Genomic DNA, 23,982 nt, shown 5'->3' with positions numbered 1-23,982 from the left:
GTGCTGGCCAGAAAGTCAGCAGATGAGACAACCCGCAGGCATCTCCAGTCTGTGCTGGGTACAAACAGGCCTCTCTAAATGAAAAGCTTTGTATGCAATTATGCATCTCCCGGGTCACTCAGCCCTGAACTAGCAATTGACAAACAGAACGCTCATTATTAAGAGAGCAACACAGCTAGACAGTAAAACTTCTAGCAGCAATATGCATCTAGAACAAAAAAAATAAATCACCTTTTTAGGCTGATGGATTCCCTGGATGTTTTTGACTCCTTGAGGAGCTGGTGAATGGATCTGTGCCTGCTGCTGCTGTTGGTGCTGCTGCTGCGGCTGCATTCCCTTTGTCAATGTGACCTTCCGCACTGGCTGCTGTTTCGGCTCCGGGGGTTGTTGAGGCCGCTGGGGCTGGCCCTCTGGGTGAAAAAAGCCAGCATCCTCTCCCCCCTGCTGAAATCAACAACACAAGAGGCGGCTCAGCGTCCAGGCACTGCAAACCCTCGCCCTCAGCAGCCTCCTGCCACATCCAGCGCGCCCAGCGCCCACGGAACGCCCAGCGGGTTTCCCTGCGGAAGGAAACCAGCAGCCGTGGCTCGGCCTGGAAATCGTGCTTCAGCCCAAAATAAATCCACGGTACCTGAAGTATAGTTTACTACGCTCAGACTTTATTGTAATTACAATGTTCAGTAATGCCTCTTCGTATACAAAGAGGCACGGCATTTTCACTTCTCTTTGCAAATTTTTCTTTCTTCCAGGGTTGTATGGGAACTACGGTGCGCATTATTTTTGTATCGTTATTATATTTTTTTATTTTTTAAGAGAAACATACTTATTGCAGAAGAAGCAAAGAACTGTGAAGGCTGGAAGAACCAGACAAATACTCTGCTCATCTTTAAAACTCCAACCTCTCTTAAGGTTAAAAACTGGTATTTATTTTGAAGCACATACTCATTCCGCCAACTTCTATACCAGCAGCCTTTAAAGCAGTCTCCTTCCTCAAACACTGTCTGTACTTGGAACAGCTTTTCCCCAAGGAGTTTTTGTTTGTTTGTTTTATAAAGCTTTTATTATAGATATTTATAATCACAAGCACAACAGAACACCACCTCCGTGCTCCTCTCATCCCGTATAGCTTTTTCCACTACATCTCTCAGTGCAATCGAGTAAAACATAAGCTGAAAGCACCTGGAGAGAAATGAATCCCTTCCACTCTCTCTACCCAAATAGTTTGTTTTTTTTTTTTCTACAACCAGACAGGTGATTCTTGAATTTGTGTCCTGCTGTCCAGATCAGATCAATCACTGAAAACCATCCCCTGGAGTGAGAGACAGCAGAGCCCGAGATAAGATCAGGTACTTTTACATCTATAAAGCGCACCATATTATTGCACGGTTTCAACAGCGGTATCTGTACCTTGACTGGACTCCAACTTTAGAACTCAAATACTAGTGAACATTACATCTGCAGGGGGAAGGCTTCCTCTAATTCCCTAACCAACCCCAGGCAACTCTGCAAAAGCTCTCGAATAGAAGGCACGTCTAAAGGAAAAAAAAAATAAATTATGAAAGCATCTTTATTTATGTAGAGTTTTTTTTCCCTTTCCTTAAGTATTTACAAGTCAAAACTCCTTTTGCATCTGTAACGTGTCACGAACCAGAGGGTTCCACACTGACTGGCAGATTTCTTGCAGACAAGGAGACAAAATACAACGCTGCTGAAGGAATAGGTTTATGGTCTAAGAGTGAGATTATCTCGATTGAGAATATAAATCATTACCTCTCTACTGGGATCAAACAAAAGCAAAAGAAACACCTACTGAGGACTGGTTACTAAGTCTCTTTGCTATGATTTGAAGAGAAATAGTCCTGTACTGGTGGTATGTAGGATAGTCTCACGTTTGCAAGTTCCCTAAATCACAATTCGCGCCCCGAAATCAAACCTTCTGGATTATCAAGCATATGCAGGCAACAACTTCTGAAGAATTCAACTGCTTAAACGCCAGACAAATCAGCTTCCTCACCCCCCTGCACTCTCTGCACTTCAAAAGCACAATCTGTCACAGGGAAAATCTCGAAACTCTTCCCATTTAAGGGCTTTCGTCCAGTGTCCAAAGCAACAACGCAATAGAAAACTGCATCTAGTTTTTCCACTTCTAATCACATATGTTTTTTCTCTGCAAAACTGAAAGGCGCCGTGGCTTCACAGAAAATTTTTTTATATAAACCTTTGAGTGCAGTAACTAGTGAGAAATGATAAAGCTTTCCCTTCAGAGTCTCTCTCTTCAATTACTGCTCAAAAACATAAAAGCAACAGCTCTCCTCCTCTCCTGAAAAACCCAAACGTACGCACACAAACAAAACCTTACCAGGAAACCAGCATTAAATCCTCTTCATTTTAATATTAGTTCCAATATCAGCATCACCACAAACCCTATGCCCTGATCAGATAATTTCTTTTGTTCAGCCATGCAGCAGCTGGAAGGTGATGAAACTAAAAGGAACAAAAAAAAATTCTAGGAGGAATTTAAACGCAATAATTAGGCAGTAAAATCTAATCACTGCTAACTGCCTGCTGTGAAAAACAACCATAAACCTTCGTAACCACCTCTTTTCAAACCAAAAAGCGATCCCAGCACATAGGAAGAGCATCTGAGAGTGAAGCCCTCAGGTACAAAACACACTGAACACGCTCATTACTGAAACTTCAAAAGCAAACAATCATTTCCCATAAAAGGCTAGGATGGCCAACAACCACCCAATATTGAACTACCAAGCCCAATTATCACCAAATAAAACCGTATGAACTAAACACACAACTATAACAGAGTCAAAAGGCACAAGCACACAACATCGGTTCAATCTGATGAAAAATTTGACGGGGTTTGCTCCCTGCTGGGCTCTCAGATGTCACCTTTGGGCTTCACTGCTAGCATGAGGCTCCTGCGAAAGTCTGAAAAGGTAGAAACCTCTCTGGACTTTTTAATGAATTAATACATTTCAGAAATAAGAAACCCCACATAAGACAATAAAGAAAGTCTATCGGGTAAGGAAAGGAGATGGAGCAAGGTCTGCTTGTTCCTGCAACAAGAAGGAAGAAAAAGCAACTGGATCAAAGCCTTTTTTTTGTACCAGTGCTCCCAACATCTACTGCTTTAGGAGATGACTTGAAGAGGGGAAGCAGAGAGGAACCCACAGCACCACTTCTCAAGAGAGGTCCCTGAGCGAGCGACTGGGTGCTCAAGGACTGACAGCACTCCCTGCAAGTCAGCAACGCATTGTTTCCCATTACAGGTAGCCCTGGCTTCAACTGAAGACAAAATCTGGTGGTTTTCTTAAGAAAATGAAAAGCAAACTTGACTCCTATGAGCCTAGGACGCAATACAACAGAGCCTCAGATAACAAATTTTAGCACCAATTCCTTTTTCACAGGTTAAAGCCGTGACAGTGCAAGAACAAGCACTGTCCAAGCAAAAACGAGCAACCCATGCAGTAGTATTTAGCAGAAAATTAGACTCGCCGCCAACATCATCCTTTAAACTTCTTCTATGCAAGACAATTAGTGGCTTCTTCAGGCACGTCAATGAAGATCTAAGTCAAGCAAAACACCAGCAAAGAGCTTTTAGTCTGGACTTAAAGCCATAAAACCTCAGAACATTGCTTACAGGTCACACGCTCATTTGAGAACATTAGCATTTTGGGGGAAAAGACGTTTGATTGCAAAGATGACTGCACATAGGTTGACTCCTGGTTTTCACTCATGAGGTATACATAGAGCCAGCACCCAGAAGGTAAATCAAAATACACAGCAAAGCTACAGGCAAGCAGGTGAGTGAACTGAGGCTGTACTGCAGAACCTACCCAAAACGACATCTAAATCATAGAAGGTAAATTGCTAGCATCTCTTCTACTTAAAATGTCTCAGCTCCAGCTCATTTGAAACCAACTTTTGCTTTTCCCAAAGATAATTTCTCTATTGCTAATTTTTCATTAGCTTATATCACCGCCCTCCCCAAATTTAAACACATGTAGCAACAGAAAGAAGTATTAAAATTTTAAGTCTTCTCTTGTCAAAATACATTTTTAGCTGATTTTTTTTTTCCTATAGCATTTTGGGACATACAGGGCAACACTGAATTTTTCAGAGATGCATCTATTCATCGTCATGGCCTGCCTCATACAATTTGATGCGCAAAGCGCTGAAACCAGGTAGAGTACTTCTCAGTCCACCACAGAGACCTGAGCTTGACTGATATAAGCTCTGAATTGGTACTGGAAATTTCCTCTAAAGTCCTCAGCAAAGAAGTGAATTTCCATTCTTTGTCTGCAACCCAATAACAGAAGAAAGTTTTTTCTGTTATTGTCTACTGTTTAATTCTATATTACAAATCGTTCTGACCTTCAAGCTCTGAATTTCCAAGTTTTAGAAAAGGTCCACCTTCCTAACTTATAGCCAGGAAAGAGTTCTCTTGAATGGAACTTCACCATTATTAGGTTAATTCTGGAGTAATGAAAATGCCTTTTTTTAAAGTGGCAGGAGTTCTCTTCAGGGGAAAGTATAAAAACTACCTTTCAGATTTCAAGTACTGCAAGGTCGTTAGCAGTGCCACAACGATCAGTTAATTTCAAATACTGAGTGTAATTAAACAAAACTCAAAAGATGAAGGCAAATGGATTTGATCTACATGGTGGATGGTTTACGGACTTCTACTGTGGGAGAGTCTGCACAGTTTGATCAGAAACTGGGCTAACAAAAATGAGAAATTACACCATTCAATGGCCATGAATTTTAGAACCGATTCCCTGACACTTATGGAGGCTGTTTTTCAATAGTGAGACCCTCACTGTACATATATATACACATACACATATATATAGGCAGTGTTGTGTTTTGAGAAACATAAAGACCGTTCTGTCACAAATTCTAAAAGCAGTATTTTATAAGGGATTGCTTGAATTTAGCCAGCTGAAGCTCTCTACTCTATCATAATCATTATGACAGTTTTACAAGGAAGATGAAGTTTATTTGCCACCAACATTAGCAGGACAAATTTATTTATAACAAATGCTTTAAAATGTACTGATAAAAATGCCTATTGATACTGTCAGAGCTGCTTGCAATTTGACAGATCAAATCTTATTTTCATTCTTAAACCCCATGAAGGAATGGTATCACCAACTTGCATTCTGTAGTGAGCAAATTGATTAATCCCCCTCTATAGAAATCTCAACTCTTGATTACACCTATCAGACGTTAAGCAGCATTATTCTAGAGTGACAACACTTGACAAATTCCCAAACCATTTTTCTCAGCCTTTGTGGCCCTGCTAGCTTGTATTAACCCTGATGAAAAATTAATTTTCCTTATCTTCTGCTAAACCCCAAAATCCAAATCCGCCAAACTGGCAACTCTTTCTGTAAAGGTATTATGAAAACCTCTAAAAGATTAATTGCATGTCTTCAGGTGACATTAAATTAATTTCTGTACTCTTGACAGACATTTGATACTCCGTACTGAGAGGACAGATAACATTGTCAGGATACACAGAAGGACAGTGGTGCAGTGTCCCAGGGCAGCCTCTTATGAATTCTCCTTTCGATAAGGCCATACTTCACTGTCATTGGCACTGTTAGTGATCTTGCAGCCCATAGACCTCGCTGCACAGGTTTCTATTAACTACGACAATGCTGCGTCTATCCATGTAATCTTTATAAAGCTAATTCAAAATCACCCAATAGTAAAGGGATGCGCATGCCGGATAAAGCACTTAAAGGAAATAAACTCCGGTTGATTTGTGTAAAAATCACGCAGAGAGCTAAAATGTTTTCATCTTTTCTCAGATGCGCTATAACTCAAATTCTCTGGAACGAGATGAAGGCTTAAGTCTTAGAGGGAAATCTCAATCCAAAAATGTCTCGTAATTGATTTCCTTTAAGAAAGGAGAAACCCCTCATCTGTTACCAGTTTAAGTCAGTATTTCTAAAAATGAGTACCTCTACAGTATCAGTAAGAGGGGAAAAAACCCAATCCTTTAGGTTACTAAATTCATCTTCCCTTCAAGGACAAGAGAAATTACTGTTCACCAGCTGTATACGTTTTCAAATGTAAACTTGTATTTTACTGATACTGCAAGTAACTATAGTAAAGACGACAGATGTCTACACAGACAACTGGGATCCCCATGTAACGAGGAAAAAAAAGCAGTAAAGCAAAAACAATGCAGAGCAAGAAAGACTATCACCTAATATTATACAAATATTTTCCCACTACAATTATCAGAAACGTATATTAAAGGCAAACCCCTAATAATTAGCTATTTCTCTTTGACTGGAGCTCCAAATGCTTCCCACTTTGATACGGCCAGTTGACAGACTGGGGACCTGGGAATAGGAAGCCTAATCACTTGCCAAATATCCCACAACCAAGTGACATGACCAAGCACTGTTTCTGAACAGCTGAAGATCTGTTTTCAATCTGTCAAATGCCAATGAGAAACACCTGGAGACTTTTTTTTAAAGGCCTTCTAAGACCTTTACAAGTCTTTTTTAAAAACTCAACAATAGCAGTACTTAAAAGAACTCCTGCTCTCCAGCCAGGCTAGATACACTATTCCATCAATAGACAACTCATCATTAGCAACTGGTTTAAGACATAATAATGGTCTAGTTTGGACTCACGGTACACACAGAAATAAAAGCTACATCAGACTACAGAAGTGGCGGAACAACCAAAGCATTCCCCGTTCACACCAGAAAAATGACACTTCTGAGGCTGGGCAGTGAATGATGGGTTATTTTTCCCAGCCTAAAGCTTTTGCGTGGGGCAAACTTACCTCAAACAAGAGCACCCAGATTAAGCAATAAATAAATAAAATGCAGAAACAGTTCTCCTCCTGCGATAAAGACACTGTTAAGCTGCTTCAGCAAGCCATGAAGTGATGACTATCTTCTCTTCTGTGCCTAATGGCGTATGAAAAGTCAGAACAGCAAGAAGAAAACGTCTTGTAAAAAGAGCAGCTAATTCCATTTAATCCCATGTACTAACAGAATCCTTACCTTAAGTATCTCCTCATCTGTCTGACAGGAGAACTAAGGCATGGAGAAGGACTGGCCAAAGAGACATCAGAGAATCCTAGCCACACCCGTGCTACACTGTTTCACCAGGAGTGACAGAAATGCAGTTCATCAGATGTCAAATCATGACTACGTGTCTCTCTAGTACAACCACCCACCAGTTCATTATGAAAAAAATATAAATTCTGTGTCAAAGCTACAGCAAAATCAAGGTTCTGGATTAGACATGTATAATACTCTCAGAAATACCTTCACTTTTACATCGCTGTCTGCAAAATACATACTCTAGATGTTGATAAACATGTTTTTCAGCAAAGTTTCCTGGTTCCCTTCTCAGTTGCCAGTCTCCAGGATAGTTTTTTGTACAGAGAATTTTAGTGAAGACCGCATATGCAGAGAAATCACCAAGAGAAGAGGCTCCTGTTGGAAAATATCAGCAATCCAGAACTGATGGGCCAGAGCTCCTGAAGGGGCACTTCTCAGCCAGACATCAGCCATGGCACAGAGAGCCAGCACTGGGTAACAGAAACAGTACAACCAGAGCTTCCCTTCTTGTGTCATATCTAGTATTTCTAGTTCATGTTCCTTGAAGCTTAAAACTAGTGGCAATTTGAATCCCTCTGGTGTGTTGCCCTAAGCTCCTTGTAGAGTTTTGGCACGGACAACCCCCACGGTCTCCCCGCCCAACCACTCACAGTGCCAGGAGTCTCCCGGCGCAGAGCACACCTCTGTACTAAAGGTCTATTCCAAGCGGTCAAACCTGAAACATCACTTAACAAAGGCATTTGTGACTTGTCGAAATATTAAATTTAAATTGGACAAATCTGCAGGTTGCCCCCTTCCAAGTTAAGAGATTGCATTCCATCAGTTTTCATCTGAAAACCAGCTCTTTCTCTTTGTAATGCGCTTTAGTGGTGTCACAGTTGCCTTTAGCCATTTCCTATCAGGAAACTGGGCTACTAGATACTCCGTAACACCAACATCGTATCAATATGAATTTTGCACTATAACACTTATGATGACAGAAAAACTCTCCTTTGAGGTTTAACAAGAGCGACAAGCAATATCAAACACCTTGCTTTCAGGGTGTTCGGGAGGAAGCAGCACTCTTCTTCAACACACAATTTAAAAGTCTCCCGAGGAAAAGGAGAAACCTGTTCCGCAGCCTACAGTAGGAAATACTTTATTGCACTTTAGTTCCAAGTTATCCACAGCAAAGTTAAATTCAATTTAGGTAGATACCTCTTCCCCCTTTTGAGGATTTTATTACAAACCCATAAAAAGTACTATCTGCGTCTGGTTTGGTTGTCACCTTAAGGCCCTCGAGTTGCCTGTGTCCACACAAGCCCTTGTATTTCATTTTCCCAATAACCAAATATGCCCCAAACAGTACAGCACAGCCCGTCTCACTGCCCCCAAGCCATGAAATATACTGTCTCTATACAGCGGCCATCCTCACTGGAGGTCCGAGAGGAGAGGGTTTATTGCTCATTTCCAAATGCTGCATGAAAATACTACGCCTTTTTCATAACCAGAATATCACAGGGCTCCCCGACTTCCTTTTTTTCCTTTTGGTGGAATTAAGAAATCAATGTCTATTTGTGAAATATTTCCAGGGTGAAATCTTGCAGGCTGTGGCAGGCAGAGTATTTTTTCAACAGCATTTACATCAGTACTGCTTCAAAGGTCTTGCCCATTTTGACACTCTCCAAGTGACAAGCACGGTATCTGGGCATTCAGGTATCACGGTTTCTGCAGCTCCCTCAGTCCACTGCTGATAGAATATGGCCATTATCCATGTCTCCTTCAAATAATGGGATACGAATAAACCACAATGCTGTTCTCCTGCTTCTTAAAAAGTAATAGAACCATATACCGTAGGAGTTCCTGTGTTGGTTCTGGCAGCCGGTAGCGCTGCAGAGCTGGGTGAAGGGCTCCCTCAGGAACTTGTCACGCAAATGCCAAAAATCTTAAGCATTCGTGATTCCTGACATATTTAGATGAAAGGCGCTATAGAGCTTTCAAGTCAAACATTTTTAATTAAACTTGAACATACACATGCAAGTAGAAACAAGTACAAACATTAAGCAAAGTTTGTTGATAAGGTTACATTATCAAACAAGAATCATCTCAGTAAGTATCTTTTTCCATATTTAGAACTCCATATTCATCTCTTACACTTCCCAATTACTCTAAATACGAATAAAGTTGTGTATCTTCCATTCCGTTTTTCTTTTTACAATCCAAGAACAGTTTTTGTGACAGGCTTTTAAAACAAGAGAACTTGCCAACTCTTTCTTCGAGCGTTTCAGATGAAGCATTTCAGGTTTGCAGGAATTAAGATCTCAAGTAAGATACTGCTTCTAAACCAACGGGGAACACTGAGATTTTAATGTATTTTTATATATATGTATTTAAGAAAAAAGCTCATTGTGCAGTTTTCCATAGAGACAAAGAATGGTGTGTTCTCGTTGCAGCATAAGAACCAGGATTTTCAGGCGTTTGGGACAGACACACATCTCTCTGAGCATGGCAGGCCATTTTGTGGCTAGAGAGAAATCACCCAACAACAATATAAGACGACTGAACGATACAGAGATTTTAAGATACTACCATTTCCCCACAGAACCTCCAACTAAATGAAAAACATGTTCGGCACATATTTCATAAGATCTTAAGATATATAAGGTTGTAGCTGGTACAAACCTGTTCTTCCAGGACTAAAGACACCTCTAACATATTGGCTCAAGGAATTCAATTGCACTTGGTACTAGAACTATCTACGGACACACTCATCACAGGGAGCCCAAAGGAGACCACCACAAACAGCCAAGGTGTTAGTAAAACATGCCCCATCAAGAGGGAGCGAAGGACGTGAGCGTGCAGAAACAGTTGAGAGATCTTCAAAGAGACAGCCAGCCAAACTGGGATATAAATTCTTTTCCTTGTCTCTTGAAGTATAATACAATTAGTCGTAGATTCAAAATGGCAGTGAGAAAATGTGGTTTGGTCACAACGAAAATTCTCCTAAACATAAAGGTTAGACACTGGAATAGATGGCCCAAGAAATCTCCAATAATGAGATCTCAGAAAAAGGTTGGTCAACTCTTTCAGGAATGCTACAGAGTTCACTCCCCCTTCAAGACAGAATAAGTTATTTCCATGGTCCTTTCACCCCATTTTCTGTAATTTTATTATCACATTCTTAGATGACTTATTAGGGTGTTCCCAACAAACAACATTCTGCAACCTCACTGAGTTTATCTTCATGCATATCCTTAGGATTGACTTCAGGCTCCTCACAAAGCCAGGCAAATCTTAGACGTTTTCTTAGGAAAACATACTAGTATGAATACTTAGCAAATATGCTGAACTCCTGTATCTGGAAAGGATGGCTCTGAAGATGTGCCACAAATCCATAAAGCAGATCAGATCCATCAAAACATATTTGGACCTCCATGAAAAAAAAAAAAAACCAACACAAACCTCAAAATTCACCTGCTAATCATTAAGCAGTGAGTCACTTTGCAGGAACATAACCTTTTAAGGAGTAGTTAAAATTGAAAACTATTCACTGTGCTGTCATTCCTGCAAAAATTACAGGAGTATTAGAAAGGGATGGGAATATCAGTATCAGGGGGGAAGGGAATTTGTTTTAAAAAGCATCAGACAAAATCATCAATGATGGTACCTAACATTTGTCACTTTGATATAGAATGGTTTGGGCTGGAAAGGACCTTGAAGACCATCTAGTTCCAACGCCCCTGCCACGGGCATGGACACCTCCCACTAGACCAGGCTGCTCAAAGCCCCATCCAGCCTGGCCTTGGACACCTCCAGGGATGGGGCATCCACGACTTCTCTGGGGAACCTGTGCCAGTGTCTCACCACCCTCATAGTGAAAAACTTCTTCCTGTTACCTGATCTAAATGTACCCTCTTCCAGTTTGAAGCCATTACCCCTCATCCTATCACTACATGCCCTTGTACAAAGTCCCTCTCCAGCTTTCTCGTAGGCTCCCTTCAGATATTGGAAGGCCACTATAAGGTCTGCCCAGAGCCACCTCTTCTCCAGGCTGAACAATCCCAACTATCTCAGTCTGACATACAGGAAACGCTGAATCATTTTCTACTTGCCTTTTCTTTAAATATAAGAAGCCATAAATTAAGGCCTCTGATGCATCAAATAAAGCAGACAAAATATTTATTGGAATGTAATTAGTAATTCCTACAATTCCATACAAATATTTAAAAAGCAAAATCCTCTCAAGACAGAATATTGTGGAAATAGATAAAAGGCCATTTTACCTTAAGTAACAAGTGATACTTCTACCTGGAGGTCGGAGATCCTCAGTAGTACTGCAATGCCCAGCAACACAAATAAACATAGTTAGAAGCTTAGACTGGGAAAGATATTGCCCTCAAGAGAAGAAACCATTCTCTTCTGACAGTATTTGTACACCATAAATCTCACCAACACACCAAGTACATCTCCTTTACTGTTAAACACAAAAACATCATCAGTAACGCAACCCCCTTTAATCCTGTTCTACGGATGGTCCTACTATATCTAGAACAGCCCTTGCTTCCAGCTCCTGGTTTAGGTCAATCTGCTCTAGACAGAGTTAGTAGGGGTCTGGCCACAATCAGCTCCTTCAACTGACAACTCCACTATTGTGCAGTACCATGGCTGGCAGGCTGAAAGAAAAAGGACTTTCCAAGTCTACCGATATGAACCAAGAGAGCTTCGAAAAGGAAGGCGCACTAAGTCTAAGCGCAAGGCATCTCACTCGTACACGGGTATTCAAAACACCTCTGCACAAAAGAGCTACAGAAAGGAAGAAGGGTGCAAGTGATTAGACTGAGAGAAGCGGCAGGGCTGCTCAAATGCAGGATCAAGTTAGCGCACATCCATAAGGGATACGAGCCATCACTTTGGCCAAAGGCAGGGAATTAGCTGAAGGACTATTACACACTACGGAGAACGGCTAGGAAAAATGAAATTTAACTTTTGCTTTATATTTAGGGTTGAGGCAAAAATCTGTGAAAATAAATAAAGCATGTGGTAGGACTAAACACTACAAATGGAAAACTAAACAGGATCTGTGATCTTTATAGTATTCAGAGTCAAAGCAGCTTTTAATTCTTCTTTAAAATCCTGTCCAAACGGACAAGATTGGCCCTCCTGCTGCTCAATTTTTTCTTTTTCCTTGTGTGGTCAGAGAAACAAAGTCATAGATTCAGCTTGTCACTAACTGATTAAAAATTAATCAACTATCTCGATCAGGGCTAAACAGCTAATTGCAATGCTTGCTTTTTTCTTCCACAGCTGGAAGGAAAACTTCAAATGTCCACAGCAATATGAAAAAAGTAACAAAGGCTACATGTAAAGAACCTGTGTTACCTTGCTAAAACTTTAGTGTCTGAAATTTAAGAAGGACAGAGCAAGTCTTTTCCTGTATACAATGGAAGAGTGGTTACACATGCATTTAATAAAGCTAATTGCTCTTGCTTACCATAAGACTTATCTGAAACAAATCATTTATGCTTTTCTGAAACAGAGCATTATGATAAAAATTATCTCATCGTGAATGCTACTGTGGGCACTGATAACCATTTGTTACGAAGAGCTGTATACAGCGGTGACTGGCATTGTTTTGTTTCGCCACATAATAAAAGAAGTTGTGCATGATAGCTTTATTCAATTATTCATGAACAACAAACCTGTCAGCTCTTGCAGACCACTGGGATTCCTGCAGACATATTTATATATAAATATTTTTAGCCCAACAGAAACAATTTCTTTCAACTTCTTGTACTGTATTCTTCTGTCCTTAAGTATTGTGTCTGAGGAATTAGACATCCTCCAAGTGAGGTTGTTGTCAGCTCTACATAGCCAGTAAGGCCATTTATGTTACTATTTTGAAAGACCATGTGGTCATAACGCAGTTCACAATTTTAAGTGTATTTAAGTTTTATGAGCTGTAGAAAAACATTTTTAAAAACAGTTAAGACTGGCATTTCAACTTCCTCCCCATTTCTACAGAGTACAGCCTAGCGTCCAAGGCCATGTTCAGTGCCTGTTAAAACACCATTCACTTCATTACAGATTACAGCAGTTCTGCAAGTTTCCCTAATTAATGCTCCAAATAATTTAAGAAGCATTCTTCCAAAAAAATCACCTCCAGTGTATGACAGCATTAAACCGCATTTCCTTCTTTCCTCTTCAGCATAAACCTGAGGACAGATTTCACCCTGACAACACAATCTTGCTATGTCCCCTCATCTTGTTTTCTTTACAGCCCTAACAAATTAACTTGTCTTTTCACTAAGACAGAAGAAATTTGGTCGAGATACTTTCTAACCAAAGCCCCAGATCTTAAATATGCACACTGCCATCAAGACCAGCATTGTGAGTCCTCCACAACACCCGTGGCTCAAGGGACACTCTGCAGATAATAGACCCCTCATCAAAAGATAAGGAAATCTCATTTAGATGCAGAAGTGAAATGGTAACGTTTTAAACCCAGCCTCTACCAGAAAACATCCCCCTCCAACACACTGTTTAAATTAATTTCACAACACGCTTCCCAAGAAAATGACAACAATCTTCCCTTGAGTGCAGAAACCACACTAACACCAGGATCTGCACACAACTTTAGGTGGTTTCAAATACCAAATAAGCAGAGTGCAGTGTTTTAACTGGACCTTAAAAACAGCCAGCCAAATCTTTTTATCTGACCAGTTATCAGACCTATCAACCTTAAGCAAAAGGTGCTCACAGTTGAGGAGTCAGACTCAAGTTACGACTCAAAACTCAAAAGAAAGTGGTATTATTTCAATGTGATCTCAGAGGTAACAGCCTGACAGTAAAGCATTACAGGAAACATGAATTTCTGAATAACTGCCAATAACTTACAGTTCTGAAAATATAAAATATGGCCTATTAGGTCTGCTAAACCTGCTACTTCCCTTATTATCTTCAGCCCATTTTTTATTTTGGGATTACACAGAATGAAACACACAAAAACAAACCATGACGACACACAGACACGAGATGAGCCTTGGAAACTTACCCCTCCTGACAACTTAATCACCCTGACTTTGCTGCCGACATGGGGCCCATCTCCACTACCACTGTTTGTCCGCTGCATGACAGTCCTTTTCACGCCAGGTTTCAGTTCCTGGGGCCTTGCTGGTACCGAAGCCACTCGAGCAGTCTGTGTCGGGGGCAGCGATGCTGCAGCAGGTTTGGTCTGTAACGCTTTCTGCGGCGCCGGAGGCTGACTGGGAGGAACTGTTCTAGTCTGCCTCAGCTGCTTCACCGGCTTCAGCTGCTGTCCTTGATAATGCATGTTCCCCCCGACCTGTGGGAAATCTGTGGGTTTGGGTTGGATACTGGGAACTACCATATCTTGCTTTTTAACAAGGAGTCTGTTTTTCACATTTTGCCTGGTCTGTAAGCCAGAGTGGGGGATGTAAGGGCTGCCATTGGCGGGGAACTCAGAGTCATCGTCCTCCTGCTGCATGTAGGACTGTTGCGTAGAAGGTTGCTGCTGCTGCTGCTGCTGCGCCAGTCTTTCCAGCAATTCTCTCTTCCTAGCGCCAGCCTGCTGCTGCCGTCTCAGCTCCTTTTGTTTCAGAATTTCTTCTCTCAGACGCTTCTGCTCTTCTATCTTCAAACGATAGAGTCTAGTTTCTTCATCTTCATCTGGATACTACAAAGGAAAATACAAATTAATTTATAAAGTTCTCAATAAATGCCCAGCTTGGTCAAAACAACATTAAATTGTTTCAGATGTCATAAAGCTTTAACTCTCTGAAGAGCTTTTTAAATTATCCGTGACACCAAACTAAGGCTATTAGAGGAGTGTATCTGCTGGTACGGTTTATTTGCTGTTCATCACAGATGAACAGCTCAAATCTGGTTTAGAACTTAGATATACTACTTCCTGGACAGGGGAAAAAAAAAAAGAAAAAAAGCTATAATACCAGTTGAGAAATCTTATCAGAATACTAAAAAAAAAAAATTATTAAGTTTTACAAATTGGAACTCATTTGGAAGTTTCTAAAACCAATTAAACTATTAATATAATTCTAGATATCAAAATATGTTTCAAATGGAAAGCAACAATACGGAGGCAACCTACTGTCACACAGGTTTTATCTTGCTCTTTTCTGACAAAGTAACAAAAGGTAGGGTGGTAAATGACCTGAAAGGCCCTGATTAGAACTATTGATTTTTCTCACAGAATTTTCAGCCTGATCTCAAACTCATTTGTCACACAATAATTGGTTATAATGAACAGCACAAGTCAATCTCTGTGACCTTGAACTCGTGCACTCTCTTCAGAATCAAAATGTTGCCAAATGCAGCGTTAGAATATTAATGGTATATAGAGAATGCCTTTAATATTCCAGCCCTGGGCCCTCCCGAAAGTATTGAACACCATCAAATTTCTAAAGATTCTTCAACTTTGGCACAACGAGTTCTTATGAAAAGCTGTATAAAAATGGACAAAGTCAAGGAAATGCAGATCCTCATCATCCTAGGAAAGAAATCAAATTGCTTTTGTGATCAATCACATGCATTTTTCAAAATTACAAAGCATGGTTTTTCATTACATTATTTTTTATTTTCAGCTGTTTGAAATACTAAGATAGAGACTTGTGGAGACTGCTTACAGATGGTAATGAGCATAGCATTCTACTCAAGATAACCTGATCGCCCCTAACAAAAACAACAGGCTCTCAAAACGACAACACTTTGCATGTTGGTAAATTACAACAGAAAGAATGCTAAAACATTTCTCAAACACCGGAATCCGTTAGGAAGTTATTTACCTTGCAGTAACTGGGCGCAAGTTCTTGTCAACACAAACGTCATTTTTTGCACATATAGGACCCAAATGTACAACAATTTCTAAATTTTCTTCTTTTAAATTCAAACACACTTATCCCTGGTATGTCCCAGAATCCTCCCCAACCCAAGGGAAAAAAAGAGCAGAACAAATCCAACCATAAAGTTGGTTCACAGACATAAAAGCCCAGCAGAGCAATATTTGTACTCAGAATCCAGATGCACAAATCCTGAATGCTTGCTTCCTTTAGATGTAACGGCTTCTTCCCTGAGCACCTACTGATAATAGGGATTATTTCTACAGTAAGAAATAGTTGCATATCTCACACTGAAACACAATGGCTAAAATGAGACTTCAACAAAACTGGATTTTAGTATTTTATTTATTTTTTTAAATATAGGCTATAGTTCTGAGATGAGGTCTAACACTGTTCTTTTTAGGAGAACGCTTCACATACCATTAACGGGCTGTAGACAGAGCTAAATCCTTTATCTTTATAAACAAGTTGCTACTACTATTAAGTAGTCAGTAAAATGCACCCTTGCCGATAGAGTAAGACCAAACAATATGACAAAGTATTTGAATAAGGAGTGAGGTTTAACTGGAATTAGTTGTGCAATGACCCAACACCACAGATTTAGAATGGGCAGCAAACTCCTCACTAGGCTGAAAACAAGGGTAGTTAAATCCTCTGCTGCTTGGCTTTAAGAGCACCTCATATTTTACGCTATACTATGGAGTGCGTGTGTGTGTATATATCATACAGAACAGGCAAGACAGTACGTTGGGTCAAGGTAGAAACAGTACGCAAAGCCTACTGTTAATCATTTTTATCCCATTAGTTTAATAAGCCCAGTACAGATTTATCCAACAAGCAGGAGCACTGCCAAAACAAAAACAAAAAAGCAACAAACAAAAAACCCAAAAAGAAAACAACTGGGAGAAAGCAGACATCCTTCAAAGATGTCTTAAAAGTTCACAGATTGTGTTTGGAAGTTTCCTGCCAAAAGCAACATTATCTGTAGGTGAAGAAGCAGAACTTGAAGCAGCCTTTTTCCCAGATAAACGCTTGACACTTCACTTTTTTCTGTAGAAAACACCACAACGTGAAGAAATGGTATATTGTATACAGCTCCTCTGTTTACAGGAGACTACAGAGTACAAGGCCAGAGATGCAAAGCAGTTAGTAGAATTAAATGCAGACTCTAGAACGAGATGCTATAACCAGTTCTGGTTTGCTATCAAGGAACAAGAAAGGAATCATGTAACCAGGCTCACTTGTGTCCCTCAGTAGAATGGCTGCAAGGACAGAGCAATCAAAACGGTTTGATCTGTGGCATATACACAAATCTATTCAGCAGGTTTATCTTTATTTTTTTCAGTTGTAACATTAGAAGCAAGAGAGGCTAAAATCATTTATCCAAAAATTCACGACAAGTCTTCATAACAGGTAAGGCCAGATCCAAATTACATCATTTGTCTGCTTGTGTTCAAAACCACAAAGTATCTTAAATAAAGGCACCTACATAGATACCACACCTTTCACATTACTGATGACATCAGCTCCCGAACCCTTGGATGGTATGAGTCACACTACAACACGCAGGTGCTGTGCTTCTTGGACAAACAGGGAGAGAATTAAGAACAAGGTTTCTTTGAGAAGCACACTGCCCTCTTGTGATCTTCCAACTGGAAAAAGACTGTGATAAGAAGAATCTTCTAAGCACAAGAACAGGAGGCACCATTATAAAAATTTGGAAATTAAACCTATTTACACTGAAGAAAACTCAAATTTAGACATGTACAATTCTTCAGGCAGTTAATTTCCAAAAATATGAAGAATATTTAGATAGATTTGCTCCAATAGCAACGTAACAGCAACTATTTTCCATATTGCAAGTCATTTTTTAAATGACAACAACATAAAACCCAACAACCCAACTTCAAATTTACTGGATTTGGGAGAATGGAATGTGAAGGTTTTCTTTCAGTACATCAGGGTCATTAACTGCAACAGAAGTAGTAACATCAGTACACCTATGATTATGCAGTGGTCTGCTAATTTCTCTTCCTGCTCTGAGCTCCAAAATACATTTCTTCTGAAGAGATCCACATCCCCTTTCTACATTCTCCCCCTTCTTTAAACTCAAAAATGCTTGCTACTGCCTTAATTCCTCTTATCCTAAACTGACCTCAACACGAGCAGAATTAGGCCTACAGTCATCACTCATCCTTTCCAATTCCATTGACAAAATGATTTTTCTGACTGAGGATATGCAAGTGTAAATCATGAAGAGTTACAGCTGTTGCAAAAACAGACAAAGGCATTTAAAGTATTTTGCAGCCTCACAGGAACACTAGCATACCAGTAGTAAAGTAGAAATACAGTGTTTAATCTTCTAGTCACTCAGGTTGCAAGTCCCTCAAATACCTATTTTGAAGGTAAGCAAAACCTTTAAAAGCCAATATTGCTATTTTTTTGGTGCTTCCTGAATGATAGGGCACTCATAAATACGGCCACTGACTTCAGAAAGAAGGATGCAAAGAAAAGTCTTAATAATTTTCCAGTTGAAGACACTTGCCTAATTCAGTTATGAGCAATACAGCTAGAAAAGATGATAGAACTTAACTCTTTCTCATGTTCACAGACAGAAAAAGAGGACAAAGTTAGCTAATTAGAAGAAAAACACGTTAAAAAGACTGCAAAACATTACAATCTGCTTAAGGAGAGAAATGTAATAACCTACATTACAACAACAGTGAAAAATATGATTAAATGCTTAGAAATGAACATTATAGTGCAGCAACGCTGTTTGTAGAAGTGACAAAGTGGCATCAGTGAACAAGATTAACGCAGCGGTACACCTGAAAAAGGACAACTGCTACTACACTGCTGTTTGCAGCACAAGGCTCTATTTCAAGTCCGCTTTGAAAGGAGAAGGGTTCTGTGCACGCACAGATTCACACGCTTTTCTCATACTTGCCAAGTGTATCTACAAAGGCTTTACTTTTACAGTTGATAACAGGAAACACTAGAAGACATCATTTTTTCCAAGGCAACAATTTTTTTTATCCTGTTTTGCAAAAACGTACGTGAAACACACACCAAACTGTTCTCAAAGACAGCTTTGATATAGAAATATAGCTTAATTTGTAAAACCAAGAATTCAAATGAGTAAGATTAATTAGTTTCAGAATTAAAGATTAGGATATGTTTAAAACTGAAAATGGAGAGAGCAAGATACCTGCTTTGCTTGTGTTTGTTTTTTTTTTTAAATTAAGAGCAGAGATAAAACACTTGTTAATTTCTCTAAACACTGCCAGAGATATTTCGGAACTAATGCCTTAAATTTCGTATGACTAAACTATGAAAGAATGATAAGATTCTGCAGAGGGGGAGGCCTTTGCACAGCTCTTCAAAACTTACCTTTACTAATAGCCTGAAAGACAAGAAACTTCTGTGAGAGGTATTGCATTTTCTGTGACTTAGATTATTCCAAGAGGCTGAATTGAGGGGAAGGGGATTACTTAAGTCATTTTTTTTTTAAAAAAAGATCAAAATTAAAAGCTGAAAAGCTGAAATAAGGATTTATTTTTTTTATTCCTGTTGAAAACCAAGTGCACAGGAGGTCAAACTCTGCTAGCTATGGGTTTCTTTTGTGCCTCATTTGTGAAAATTAGTTATGACCATCCCTAATTCAAGAACAAGATGAAAAGCTAATCACAAGCAGCTTAAAGGGAAGGCAGTATTATCACAATTAAAGCTTTCCAACAGTTGTTGAAGAAAACCTGGTCCTTGAGACAAGATTCATGGTCAACTAAACTATCAAGATTTACAGTTCTCCTCAGAATAACCTGACACAAAAATCATACAGGGCATGTATAGCCATCACATTCCTCTGGCACCTCTTGGTGTTTAGGATTAACAATGCCATCAGTGCAATCCTACCCACTCTCTCACACTAACAGCGCCCATGGAGAGTCTTCTCTAGCTTCCAGGAGGATCTGTGCAGAGGAACGGTCATCTGTTCACACTGCATGACCTAGCAGAGCCCAGAACACTGGCATCTCACTTTTTGGTTACGCAGAATACTAGCAGAGCAAACACCATCTTTTTCTCTAAAATCAAAAACTTGAGAGCATCTCCTATTTTCCCTCATGCCAAAGGGTTTCGTAAAAGAGAGATTTCCTTCTTCAAGAGCAAAAAGCTCCATGAACCATGCAGCTGCAACCTCCCCCATGAGTGCTCAAGACCCTAGAGAAGACTGAGCAGCCTAAAGGAAACAGGCTGATGAGGAAGATAACTCTCCAAATAGTCGTTTTTGTTTTGGTTTTTTTTAAGCCATAAAACATGATAGGAAATGGAAAAGAAGAGGCTTTCTGACTTAGAAGAATGAGATTATCTGGGAAAAAAAAAGATAATATAATCCTGGAAGATAAAAATGGGCACAATAGGTATTTCAGAGGCTTGTATCATTGATGACCTTTACTCAACCTCTGCCTTTTCATAGTAGGAATGACCCCTCCTCCTACAAAACAGACTCACCACAGCCCTGCCAACCTTTTTTTTGGCAATGGAGACTGGTTTTGTTATCACATTGAAGAGGAAAGTGCAACTCAGAAGGGAGGCCTCTAGTGGCACCAGAAAGTATTGGGTGAGTAATACATTAAGTGTGCTTACAGTTCGCAAGCCAGACTAGAGAAGGTGGGAGTTTTTTTTAAAAGGTAGTAGTTTTTTGTGGGTTTTTGTTGTTTGTTTGGTTTTTCTTAAAAAAAAAAAAAAAAAGCACCTTACCTCTGGTTCAGACTTTACTTCTGATTTTGCTTGGCCCACTGGTGTGATTGTTTTAGCTTTCATCTCAGGCCTTCCCTGAGAGTTTCCAACAGCAGATACAGACTTGGTGGCAGACACCGTGCTGGTAATGGGTTTGACCTGAGCAGCTGGGGTAGAGGGTCGCCTGTTGTTACTCATTTCCATAGCATGTGATGGTGCTATTGGCAACTCACGCAAGTTACTATTTCTCGGAGCAGTTGACTGTAGCTGCTGATTTGGACGCTTGACAATATTTTGTGATGGTGTATTCTGAAAAGCAGAAAATTGAAAAATGCAGACTTTCATTACAAACCAGACTAAAGCGTTTCTTGTTTCACATTTTCATGATTCCGTTAATTGGGGGGGAAAAACGCTTTTCGAAGACGCACAATATTTTCAATGTGAAAAGAGAAATTATAGAAGTGAGAACATTTTAACAATGGTTTTATTTTTCTTTAATTAAAGGAAAACTGAATCTCACTTAACATCTTTCTCAGAAATTTGCTTCACTGAGTGATTTATTTTCCTAATCAAAGCAATCAATTATTGTAAACTACAGTCATGTTGTCTCAGCGCTGCTTCAGACTGTTGTGCTACCCCAACCTACCGAGCAAGAGAATACGCTGCACTGGAGCAAACTCCCAAGACATGAATAGCACTACCTGAACCAGAAAGCTTATTAGCACTGGTACAGAGAGGCCTTCAAACTGAAAGCCAGTGACAGAGAACTGGGCTCCCCCGTAATCACAGACTACGAGCAGTTTTAAAATCTTACTAAGCAAACCTATCGTCCAAAAAACCCTTTATTGCCAGTTCTTGGCCAACTGCATCATCTCTTACTGGACCCAGATCAAGAACAACACTGAAGACTGGAGGAGAAAATAAAAAGGGAAAGACACACATAGTATTTTTGGATGTAGGTTATAAAATGATCAAGGCAGAAAAGGAGCAAGAAATGGTGAAAGAAGGTGACAGAGAAGGATGGAATAAATGGGTCCGAGAAATGATGCTTGTGAGTTTTGAAACCTGTGTTTACATGCCTGTTACCCAAGCAAAACTATGCAAGGTAACACTGATGTATGTGGTACTTACATGTCTTGGCTTCATTGGACCCTGTCGTGGCTGACACTGCATCCTGTTGTTATTTGGCTGCTGCTGCGTGGCCTGCATATGAGGCCTGAACTGTGGTTGGTTCATGGGCATTAAGGGCTGTGGTGGCCCTTGGAGATGATGATGGTGCTGCTGCTGCTGCTGCTGGTGATGGTGTTGCTGCTGCTGCTGGTGATGGTGCTGCTGAGGCTGAGGTTGTGGCTGAGGCTGTAATGGAGGATGCAAGGGACCCTTCACATGAAGAGAAAGATTATTTGTTTTTAATTTCACGGTAATAAACTCCTGAAAGGTAGCTCCAGCCTCCCAAGTCCTCAAAACTTCTGTAAGCAGCCACGGAACCACAGAATCATCTAGGTTGGAAGGGACCTTTCAGATCATAGTCCAACCATCAACCTAACACTGCCAAAACCATCACTAAACCATATCGCTAAGAACCACATCTTCCCATCTTTTAAATAGCTTCAGGGATGGATATTCCACAACTTCCCTGGGCAGCCTGTTGACTATTGACAACTATTTTGGTGTAGAAATTTTTCCTAATATCCAATCTAAACATCCCCAGGCACAACTTGAGGCCATTTCCTCTTGTCCTATTACCTCTTATCTGGGAGAACAGACTGACCCCCACCTCCCTACAACCTCCTTTCAGGTATCTGTGGAGAGCGAGAAGGTCTCCCCTCAGCCTCCTTTTCTCCAGGCTGAACAACCCCAGCTCCCTCAGCCGCTCCTCATCAGACTTGTTCTCCAGACCCCTCAATCAGCTTCGTTGCCCTTCTCTGGACACTCTCCAGAATCTCAGTGTCTTCCTCGTAGTGAGGGGCCCAAAACTGGACACAGTATTCGAGGTGGGGCCTCACCAGTGCTGAGTACAGGGGGACGATCACTTCCCTAGTCCTCCTCACCACACTATTCCTGATACAGGAATACAACTATGGACCAGGCTAAACAAAAAACAGATTAACAGAAGCTGTGCACAGTAGTTCTACATGTAAACCAGTGTAAGTCAGCAGCTGATGTGGAAGGAGAAAGATGTAAGGCGTCCCGCCCTTCGTCTCCTTTTCTAATGACTTTTAAACTGGTTGGGGTTTTGGTGTTGGTTTGTCGGATATTTTTTTTCCCCCTGTTCAAAACACCGACACCATGAAAAGATGCACGAAGCGCCCTCCACGTCCCCAAAACGTTTACCCGCTTCAAGCTGCGATTCAGGAGGTCCCCGGCTCCCTGCCGGGCTCCGCAGCCGAGCGGCAGAGGGCGCTCCCGCCCCGCCGCTCACCCCGCCGGGGCCGGGGCCGGGGCCGTACCTGCATGCTGGGCTGGGTGTGGGCGGCGAGGAAGGGCTGTCCCGGAGCCTGCAGGAACTGCTGTCGGGGAGGGATGAAGGGCCGCGGGTTGGCCGAACCCGGCTGGTTGAAGTGGAGAATCCCCACAGGACCCTGAGGCTGCATGTTGGGGCGCACTGGCCGCTCCCGGGGAAACACGGGCTGTTGTCCCTGCTGGTTAAACGCTGGCCCGGGCTGGCTGAATGGCATCGGGTTTTGGGTTGGGACGGGATGGGCGCTGTTAAGAAGAGGGGGAGGTGGCGGCGGTGGCGGGCTCCGCTGCTCAAACAAGTGATGGCTCGGAAACCTCGGATCTGTGGGAATCAGGGGTAAGCGATTAAATGACAACCCGCCCGGGACACAAAACACACTTCCGAAACTTAAAGCTCAATTCTGATTTGGAAAAGCAAGCTGAAATTTGTCAAGAGCAAAATTGTATGGGACATTTTAATTTTAAGAGCTAACTACCCTCAAGGTTATGTTTCTCTCACTTCTGTCACTTGTGTATAAAAGGAATTGATGCTTGAAAGACCAGCACAGCTGGTAATTCGCTGGAATTAGCAATACCTTTTAGAAATTCTACTTTAATGAAATCAATGACGGATTCCAGGGATTACAGTTTATACCACACAAGAACTCATAAAAAGTTGATACCATTTGCTGACCAGATACTTAACTAATTTTTACATAATTTGTGTGCGAAAGTGTCTATGAGATATATTATATATATTACATACATATGGTATATACATATATCTATATATGCACACTACACATGCACTTACTATCTGTTTGCTATGCTGTATCATATTTTAG

The 23,982-nt window shown here is 40.8% G+C and overlaps 1 protein-coding gene across 8 annotated transcripts in view; it reads right to left on the bottom strand.

Moving 5' to 3' along the window:
* RBM33 (RNA binding motif protein 33) overlaps positions 1 to 23,982 on the bottom strand; it is a 99,027-nt gene that overhangs the window by 15,258 nt on the left and 59,787 nt on the right. For 3 of the 8 annotated variants that reach the window (XM_063324402.1, XM_063324404.1, XM_063324406.1), the window contains 5 exons: positions 23,149 to 23,480; positions 21,830 to 22,078; positions 20,720 to 21,007; positions 14,140 to 14,781; positions 232 to 444 (listed from right to left, as the gene is read on the bottom strand). In XM_063324402.1, coding sequence (XP_063180472.1) covers positions 232 to 444; positions 14,140 to 14,781; positions 20,720 to 21,007; positions 21,830 to 22,078; positions 23,149 to 23,480 — 1,724 coding nt within the window. Of the gene's footprint in view, positions 1 to 231; positions 445 to 8,402; positions 11,423 to 14,139; positions 14,782 to 20,719; positions 21,008 to 21,829; positions 22,079 to 23,148; positions 23,481 to 23,982 lie in introns of those variants that run through there. The other 5 variants (XM_063324410.1, XM_063324403.1, XM_063324409.1 and 2 more) reach the window with 5 other exon arrangements.

Source organism: Chroicocephalus ridibundus, chromosome 2, assembly GCF_963924245.1.
Source record: "Chroicocephalus ridibundus chromosome 2, bChrRid1.1, whole genome shotgun sequence".
Lineage (NCBI taxonomy): Eukaryota > Metazoa > Chordata > Aves > Charadriiformes > Laridae > Chroicocephalus > Chroicocephalus ridibundus.
The sequence above is the reverse complement of the archived record's forward strand: the minus strand, read 5'-3'. Positions and strand labels throughout refer to the sequence as shown.